General features: G+C 41.3%; 1 protein-coding gene across 10 annotated transcripts in view; it reads right to left on the bottom strand.

Moving 5' to 3' along the window:
- Positions 1 to 202: 202 nt before the first annotated feature.
- LOC121279045 (receptor-type tyrosine-protein phosphatase mu-like) overlaps positions 203 to 9695 on the bottom strand; it is an 873720-nt gene continuing 864227 nt past the window's right edge. For all 10 annotated transcript variants that reach the window (XM_041189846.1, XM_041189847.1, XM_041189849.1 and 7 more), the window contains 2 exons: positions 2868 to 3003; positions 203 to 1669 (listed from right to left, as the gene is read on the bottom strand). In XM_041189846.1, the coding sequence (XP_041045780.1) occupies positions 1616 to 1669; positions 2868 to 3003 (190 nt within the window). In that variant the 3' untranslated portion in view covers positions 203 to 1615. The remainder of the gene's footprint in view (positions 1670 to 2867; positions 3004 to 9695) is intronic.

The following is a 9695-nucleotide window of genomic DNA, read 5'->3' as shown; positions in this document are numbered from 1 at the left end:
GCCATTTCAGAGGGCAATTAAGAGTCAGCCACGTTTCTATGGGTCTGGACTCACATGTAGGCCAGACCAGGTAAAGATGGCAGATTTCCTTCCCGAAAGGACATGAATGAACCTGATGGGTTTTTAAGACAATCGATGATAGTTGCATGGTCACCATTACTGAGGATAGCTTTCAATTCCAGATTTTAAAAAAATCCAGTAATTGAATTTAAATTTCACCAGCTGCCATGGTGGGATTTGAACCCATGTCCCCAGGACATTAGCCTGGGCCTAAATGGATTACAGATTCACCAGGCTAATACCAGGGCTTTAAGGGTTAAATTATGAGAACAAATTGATAAACATGGTTTATGTTCTTTTGAGTTTAAAAACTTGATGGGTGGTCTAATTGAGATTTTTAAAAGAATTCAAGAATTTATTTTAGGATGAACAGCATAGAATGGGCCATTTGGCCCATTGTACCTGTGCCTGGCTGATGCAGAAAGACTATTTCTTGTGGTTGGGGAATCCTGGAAAAATAGAGTATAACCTTAAATTTAGAGCTGCACCATTTAAGAGTGAAATCGGGATGCAAATGGTAGTAAAAATCTGAAACTCATTCTTTCAAAAGACTGTCAAATGCTGGGTCAATTGGAATTTTTGAGACTGAGATTGATAAGGATTTGATAAATCAAAGTATCAAGGAATGTGGAACAAAGATGGCTAAATGGAGTTGAGGTGCAGTTCAGCCATGGCCTAACTGCATGGTGTCACAAGCTTGAGGGGAAGAATGTCCTTATCCTATTCCTAAATCCCTGCAACACCAAATTTGCACTAATCTGGAAGTGCTTTTCATGCCGTGAAGCATCCTAAAATGATTCAAAGAGACATAATCAAAAAATATGAAGGTCGGAAGGAGGGAAGATGAAGGCTTATTTAAAATTATGGAGGAAAATTGGAACAAAAAAGAAACAGCCAGAAATGGTGATTGCGAAGAAATTGTGATTTTATGTCTCAACTCCTCTTATCATGGGATCAGTCATGTACTGCATAAAATGGCACCAAGTGCACTGACTGTGGAATATTTCAGCTATGTTTTACATGGAAAGACTCCTGATCAGAGAGTGAGAATGGGGGCAGAATACAGACTCAGTGCTGGTGGAATCTGGAATAGTCTATTAGAAAATGCACTTAGCGCCAAGGAAGCAGGTCAGGTAGGGTCAATGGCCTATTTCTAATTTTCACTCTTGGTACTAGTCAACCTTTGTGGACTGCCAGTAAGATATCTTGTGTTAAAAGAAATTGTGCTCTTTAATTACACCAGCTAACTAACAATGCTCTGAATAATGTGTATACATTTAGTATGGATATCAATTTCAATTTAAATATCAAACAGCTGCAGTATAGAGAGCTGCTGGATTAAAGTAAATGTTTGGCAGTGCAAGCAGAGTTTTACAGTCTCTCTCTGGGCTCCCAGAAGGGACCCAGTTTGTGGAATTAAAAACAAAAGAGAAGCATTGGCTTGTACAACTGATGGCCGCTGATTTGAAGCTCTCTTGTCATAGTTTACCAGCGGAGCCTGTGAGTTGTTCTCTGGGTGTGGACGGGGGACTCATCAGTTGCAGACGATCTTGCATCAACCAGAATTCAAACACTCAATTGCCACCTCATAGCAGAACTTGTACTGATCCTGAAAGAGAAACGCAAATTAACATTTTGACATGATCCTTTTCTCATTTTATATTGGATCCACCTTTAAATCTTTCAAAATCGTGGACTATTGTTCAGTCAAAAGGATAAGTACAATAGGCTAATTTTACCACACAGTTTACATCAAAGTAACATGATTTCACTTATGAGAGTGAGCTAAGGTTCCTGATACTGATCGGAGAATTGGGCATGGAGTTGCAGGTCGGGAGCCCAGCCTTGCAAAATTGGTGTTAGCGTTGGAAGAGGGATAATGAGCTGGTTGTTTCCCTCCAAACATTAAATGGTGAGCAACATTCAGGCTCTGGTGAGAGAGGCTCTGCTCATGAGTGCTCATACAACTGCTCTGCTCCCGGGAAAGAATCTTTAGCATTCAGCTGTCTGATAGTGGGAATCACAGACGAGCTCATGTCCTGGCTGCACAGGTGAACTTCTCTAGCAGATTGACATTAGTACTGTGACCCCCTAGCTGAATTTTCCCTTCCTTTCCCTAGTTTGGTATATCTTGCTTTTGCAAATTAAAAAGCCAGTGCTGTGAAAATTAAAAGTCTGTTCACATTAAAATTTGAAGTACATTAAAATCCGGGAATTACAGTGAGCTCTCTAGCAGAAAGCATGTGTGCACAGACATAAGAGAGTTGCAATTCCTCTTGTGCTACTTTTAGTGCACTGGCTGATGTGTCTAATGTCTATTTGTGCAAAGGAATGTTAATCTTCAGATCAGGCTAACCTGTGACGTTATGCACAGTTGAATAGACTGGCAGGACAATGCCTAGACTCACATTTAAAACAAATAGTCACTTGGGCAATGCATGGAGAACAGAGCCCACAGAATCACCTCTGGCATGAATTACTGACTTTAGCCAGGCAAGGGAAAAATGGGGTGGGAACCGTTTTTTAAAAATAGTAAGCTACACTTTTTAATGATGATTATCATAATGGAAGAGGACAGAATTTTGACCGTCATACAAAATCCCCTAATCCTAGCTGTGCCAAAGTTGGATGGGAAGGAAACATAGTTGGTAATAAGGAAAATTGCCAGTAATTTCTGCACAGGGCGTGGTGGGGGTTCTCTCGATACCATGCTGTAAATGTTAGTTGGATGAAAGCTGCATGTTTACTATCCATGAAGAATAATTAAAAACTCCAGGAGTTTAGCTGCGTAAAGAGTTTGCACTTACCAGCAGGTCAACCATATTGGGCTTGTTGTTTCTCAGTGTCTTCACAGCATGGAACACATCGACCGCCCGCTGGTGTCGCAGCATCTCACAGACGATGCTGATTGCACAGAAAGCTCCACTGCGCCCACCGCCATTCCTGTAATTGTGTCAAAGCTTGAATGTGATTTTGTGCTCAGGTCATTAGATCCAGATACCAGTACATACACAGCTCCAAGGTTAATTCATCCTTAACAAATTTACAATGTGAAGTGATTGCCAAATGGTATTCATTGTTGCATTAATGCACAAAGCGGCAGAAGCCATATTTTCAAAGCTCCTGAGAAATGTGAGTCAACATCGAGTGCCCCATTTCTAAGTGTGTTCAGTCCCTTATCTGAGTTGTTCCAAATTACAAACATACATATGACCATATGAGCATACGAATTAGGAGCAGAAGTAGGCCATTTGGCCCCTGGAGCCTGCTCCACCATTCAATAAGATCTTGGCTGATCTGATTGTGGCCTCAATTCTACTTTCTAATCTTCCCCCATACACTCCTTTGTCAATCAAGAATCTAACTCTGCCTTAAAAATACTCAATGACCCTGCCTCAATTACTCTCTGGGAAGAGCATTCCGCAACTTACAACCCTCTGAGAAAACTTCTCATCTCTGTCTTAATTGGGAGACACCTTAGTTTTAAAATGTGTTCCCTATTTCTAGTTTCTCCCTTAAGGGGAAACAAACTCTCAGCATCCAGTCTGTCAAGTCTCCTCAGGATCTTATATGTTTCAATAAGATCACCTCTTATTCTCCTAAACTCTAATGGTACAGGCCCAACCTGTCCAACCTTTCCTCATAAATAAGGAGATAAAAATTGTACATTTTACTCCAGATGTTGTCCCACCAATGCCCTTTACAGCTGCAGTAAAACATCCCTACTTTAATATTCCATTCCCTTTGCAATAAACAACAATATTCCACTTGCCTTCCTAATCGCTTGCTGCACTGAATACTAACTTCTGTGATTCATGTACAAGGACACCCAGATCCCTCTGTACCTCAGGATTCTGCAGTTTCTCTCAATTTAGATATTATGCAGCTTTTTTATTCTCCCTGCCAAAGTGGACAAGTTCACATTTTCCCACATTATACTCCACCTGATAAATTTTTGCCCAATCACTTAACCTATCTATATCCCCTTGAAGAGTCATTAATGTAGATTGTAAAAAGTTGAGGCCCCAGCACTGATCTTTGTGGCACTCCATTAGTTACATTTTCCCAACCTGAAATGACCCATTTATGCCTACTCTCTGTTTCTTGTTAGCTAACCAATCTCTATCCATAATAACATGTTACCCCTTACATGATGAGCTCTTATTTTGTGTTGTAACCTTTGATGTGACACCTTGTCAAATGCCTTCTACAAATCTAAGTATAGCACATTCACAGGTTCCCCTTTATCCACATTGCTTGCTATTTCCTCAAAGAACTCCAATAAATTAGTCAAACGTGATTTCCCTTTCACAAAACCATGTTGACTCTGCCTGATTGTATTGAGATTCTAAGTGTCCTGTTATAACCTCCTTAGTAATAGATTCCAACATTTTCCCTATGACAGATTTTAGATTAACTGGCCTGTAATTTACTGCTTTGTATCTCCTTTCTTTCTTGAATAGAGGAGTTGCACTTGGTCTTTTCCAATCTGATGGGACATGTCCAGAGTCTAGGGAATTTTGGAAAATCAAAACTAATGCATCTACTATCTCGGCATGCACTTCTTTTAAGACCCTCGGATGAAGCCCATCAGCATCTGGGGGTTTGTCAGCTTTGTTCAAATAATTTTCTAATTACTCAATCCCTGGTGATTATAACTGTTTTAAATTCATCCCTCCCTTCCACTCAATTCACAATTATTTCTGGGATGTTATTTGTATCCTCTACAGTGAAGGCAGATGCAAAATATCGGTTCAATTCATCCGCCATTTCCTTCATTCCCATTATTAACTCCCCATTCTCACTCTCCAGAGGACCAACTCCCACTTTACTTATTCTTTTCCTTTTTAAATTTACTTTCTATTTATATATTTCTAGCTAGCTTTCTCTAGTACTCTAATATCTCTTTCATTCTTTTATTAATTTTTTGCTGTTTTTTATATTCTGTCCAATCTTCTGACCTGCCATTACCCTTTGTGGAATTATATGCTTTTTTCTTTCAACTTGATACTATCTTTAACTTTCTTAGTTAGCCACAGATGGTGTATCCTTCCCCTAGAGCCTTTCTTTCTTACTGGAATGTATCTTTGTGAGTGCTTTTAAATATCTCCTTAAATGTCTGCCACTGCATCTCTATTGACTTATCCCTTAACCTAATTTCCCCAGCTCACTTTAGCATTTTCTCTTAGGAAGGAGATGAAGCTGGGTGTTGATCTTGGCTGGGCTGTGTCAGTCATGGTTCAGTTGGTAGCACTCTTGCTTCTTAGTTAGAAGGCTGTGGGTTCAAGCCCCACTCCAGAAGCTAGGCTGACACTCGAGTGCAGTGCTGAGGAGTGTCGCACTGTTGGAGGTGGTGTCCTTCAGATGAGACATTAAGTCATAGAGTTATACAGCACAGAAACAGGCCCTTTGGCCCATTGTGTCCATGCTGGCCAGCACTTGGTCTGTAGCCCTGTATGCTATGGCGTTTCAAGTGCTCATCTAAATACCTCTTAAATGTTGTGAGGTAAGCTGAGAACCTATCTGCTCTCTCAGGTGTGTGTAAATATGGTGCTGATATGAAAAAGAGCAGCATAGTTCTTCCTGGTATCCCAGCAAGTAGGTTTCCTTCAACCTAGATCGGTAAAACTGATGATCTGATCATTAATGCACTGGTGTATATGGGAGTTTGCTGTGCACAAATTTACTGCTGCATTTCCAACATTACAACATGGACAACACTTCAAAAATAATTCAATAGCTGTGAAATCCATTGGGATGTCCTGAGATTATAAAAGATGTTACATAATGCAAATCCTATCAGCCAGCTATGGGAAGCACTACTGACAGCCTGGGAACAGGCCACGTGCATGTAGAAAAGGAGAATATAAAGTCAAGAAAATAATAGGAGAGATTTTAAAATTAAAGGTTTATTATCCATTCAGATCACATCACTCAGTGAGATTTACTGAGAATTGTGTCATTATTATCTGTGCCTACTAGAACAGTGATGTTGAAATAGCTACAGATGGAGGCCAGGTAAATTGGTAGCCTTAATGCTAAAAATGCTCCAACAATGCAGAGCAGCAATCAGCAAATAGAATAAACCAGTGCAAAAGAAGAACACAAGTCAGGGTGAATTGAAGTGCAGATTAAGCTGCACATTGCTCTGGTCAGACTGTATCCTTGAGTCCTGCGTCCACTTCAGGTTTCCAAGGAACAAGGGAGGTATTCAACTGCTGGGGGCACAGCAGAAAAGAGCAGCAAAGTTGATCTCCAGTGTCAGGAGGTCGGAATTTTAAGGAACAGCCCGAGAGACTTGGGGCAGGATTTTCTGGCCTTGCCCGCCACCAGGATTTTCTAGTCCCGCTGAAAGTTTTTGGCTGGACTGCCGAGTCTCCCACGATGTGTCCCACCACAAGGGGGCCAGAAAATCCTGGCCTTGAGCTTTCCAACAATCAGTAGAATGGAAACTGGATCTAGTCTATAATTAATGGGTGCCAGGTTACAGCCCAGTCAGCAAAGTTAAGCATTTCCTCCAAACTGTCAGCAATGTGCTGTCAGAGATAGAAAATGGCATAGAAAGATAGAAGTGGGACAAGAAAGGTAAGAAGGTTAAGTGTCCTGATGAAGAATCATACGGACTCAAAATGTTAACTCTATTTCTCTCTCCACAGATGCTGCCAGACCTGCTGAGTTTTTCCAGCATTTCCTGTTTTTATTTAAGAAAGGGAAAATCATGTGCTTGGGGTATTCTATATGCCTCCAAATAGTGAGAAAGATAGAGGAGCAAGTTTTCAGGGAAATCACAGAGATGCGCAAGGACTATAGAGCGGGGATACTGCGGCACTTTAATTACCCAAATGTCAATTAGGATAATGTTTGAGTAAAGAGTAAGGAGGGGAGAAATTTCTAAAATGTGTTCAGGAGAACTTCCTTGATCAGGACATTCTTGGCCCAACTAGAAAGGAGGCATTGCTGGATCAGGTGGTGGAAAATGAGGTGAGCCAAACAGACCAAGTGTCTGTGGGGAACACTGGGGTAAGGGTGATTGTTGTAAAATAGGCCTGAACTTTTCAGTCAGTGTACGGGGGTGGGCCTGACATGCTGGCACGTAAAATGACGTGCGCTGTTTCGCATTGTTTCATTTGGCGGGCACGCACCGGAGTTAGCTGCTCGCCCACCGATATTTAAACTGTCTATTAAGGCCATGAAGGAAGTAATTAAGGTCATTGTTTATGCTGCCCATCTAACCTTAAGGTTGGCGGGCAGGCGAAAAGGCCAAGCAGCCTTCACGTTTTTTAGGAAGCCTCGTCCACGAGCGGGATGAGGTTTCCTAAAGCTTTTATGAACTTAATATAATCTAATATACAACGTCTAAATACAACTTCTATATTGGAAGAGGGCTACTCTCAATGCAATGAGAAGGGATCTAGCCAGGATAAAATGGAACCAGAGACTGACATGGAAAACTGTAACAGAACAATGGATGATCTTTAAGGAAGAGATGCTTCAGGTACAGGTTAGCTTCATTCTAACAAGGGCAAAAGGTAAGGGAGCCAATAAGCAGGATTCTTGAAAGGTGAGGGAGATAGGCTTTTGGATGAAACAAAAAGGGATGGTGTTTGATGCATGTCGGGTGAATTCTTCAAATGAGAACCAAACCAAATACAATAGGGTGAGGAAGGAGGTGAAGAGTAAAATAAGACAAGCAAAGAAAGAGTATGAGAAAAGAATGGCAGCTAATATAAAAGGAAACCCAAAAATCGTTCACCATCATTAAATAGTTAGTGGGTAGTAAGAGTTGGAGTGGGTCCTATTAGGGACAAAGAGGGTGATACATGCTTAGAGGCACAGGGCAGGGCTGGAATACTGAATAAGTTCTTTGTATCAGTGTTTACTAAGGAAGGAGAATTGACAAAATGTTGGGAGAAACGGAGATAGTGGAGCTCATGGAAAGTGTGAAAATTGAAAAGTAGGAGGTACTGGAAAGGCTGGCTATGCTTAGGGTAGATAAGTCACCTGGTTCAACTGGTTTGCATCCCAGGTTCTAAAGGAAGGGCGGTGAAGATTGTGAAAAGGTTTGCCTTAATCTTTCAATCTTCCCTAGATAGTTGGGAGGAGTCATAGGATTGGAGAGTGGCGAATGCGACCCTTATTCAAGAAAGGGTGCAAGGACAGTTCTAGCAACTACAGGCCAGTTAGCTTTAGTGGACAACTAGCGGATTAATTAGGGGACAAAATCAACAGGCACTTCAAGAGGTTTGTGTTAATTCAGGAGAGCCAGCTCGGATTTATGAAATGCAGATCAAGCTTGATTAATTTAACTGAATTTTTTGATGAAGTAACAGAGAAGATTGATAAATATGGTGGATGTTGTCTATGTGCATTTGAAGGAAGTGTTTGATAAGGTATCACATAAAAGGCTGGTTAACAAAATTGAGGCTTATGTAATAGGAAGGCCAGTATGCAATTGGATAAAAACTTGGTTTAAGGACAGAAAGCAGTGAGTCATGGTAGCTGGTTGTTTTTCAGACTGGAGAGTGGTAGACAATGGTGTTCCCTGAGGGTCAGGACTATGGGCCACTGCTTTTTTTGCAATATATAAAAGACTTGTTTCTCAGAATACCGAGTAATATTTTGAAGTTTGCCAATAATACCAAGCATGGAGGAGTGACAAATTGTGAGGATGATACGAATTGCTTGCAATAGGACATAGATAGGCTAGCAGAATGGGCAGACGAATGGCAGATGAAATTTGATGCAGAGAATTGTGAGGTGATGCATTTGGCAGAAGGGATGGGGAGAGGCTATATGGACTTAATGGCACAGTTGTAAAGAGTGTGCAGGAGCAGAGGGACCTTGGGGTGCATGTGTAACAATCTTTGAAGGTGGCAGGTCATGTTGGATTTAGTGTTTAGCAAAGCACATAGGATCTTAAGGTTTCATACAGAGTACAAACACTGGGTGGTTATGCTGAACTTTTATAAAGCTATGGTTATGTCCCAGCTAGAGTATTGCGCCCAGTTTTGGTTACCCCACTTTAGGAAAGATGAAGATGGTGCAGAGGAGATTTACCAGAATGGTCCCTGGGATTGGGGTATTTTCCAAGGGTAGCTTGGAGAAGTTGGGAGTTTTCTCCTTGGAACAAGGGAGATTGAAGTGAGATTTGACAGAAGTGGACAAGATTATGACAGGCTTAAGCAAGGTAGACAAGGGAATATTCTTCCCATTAGCTGATGGTACAAGGACTAGGGGACACAAATTTAAGGTTTTGGGCAAGAGGTGTGGGGGGAATATGAGAAAGAACTTTTTTACACAGTGAGTGGTAATGACCTGAAACTCGCTGTCGATGAGGGGTGGTGGACATGGAAACAATCAATGATTTCAAAAGTAAATTGGATGCGCACTTGAAGGAAGTAAACTTGCATGGCCGCGTGGAATGGATGAGGGAGTGGGACTGACTAAATTGACCCTCGGGGAGCCGGCATGGACTCAGTGGGATGAATGGACTGTTAATGTTGCAATTCTGTTACAATGAAGAGCATGCTTAGTTGTAAGTGAGAGCAGATGTTATTAATTTAGGAAAGGTTAGGACATTATTATTAAGTATATATTTAAACCAGTTTGTACCTGTGGGGGTGAGGAAAAGGGAG

This window comes from Carcharodon carcharias, chromosome 6, assembly GCF_017639515.1.
Source record: "Carcharodon carcharias isolate sCarCar2 chromosome 6, sCarCar2.pri, whole genome shotgun sequence".
In the NCBI taxonomy this organism is placed as follows: Eukaryota; Metazoa; Chordata; class Chondrichthyes; order Lamniformes; family Lamnidae; genus Carcharodon; species Carcharodon carcharias.
This window is presented reverse-complemented; position numbering and strand designations above follow the sequence as displayed.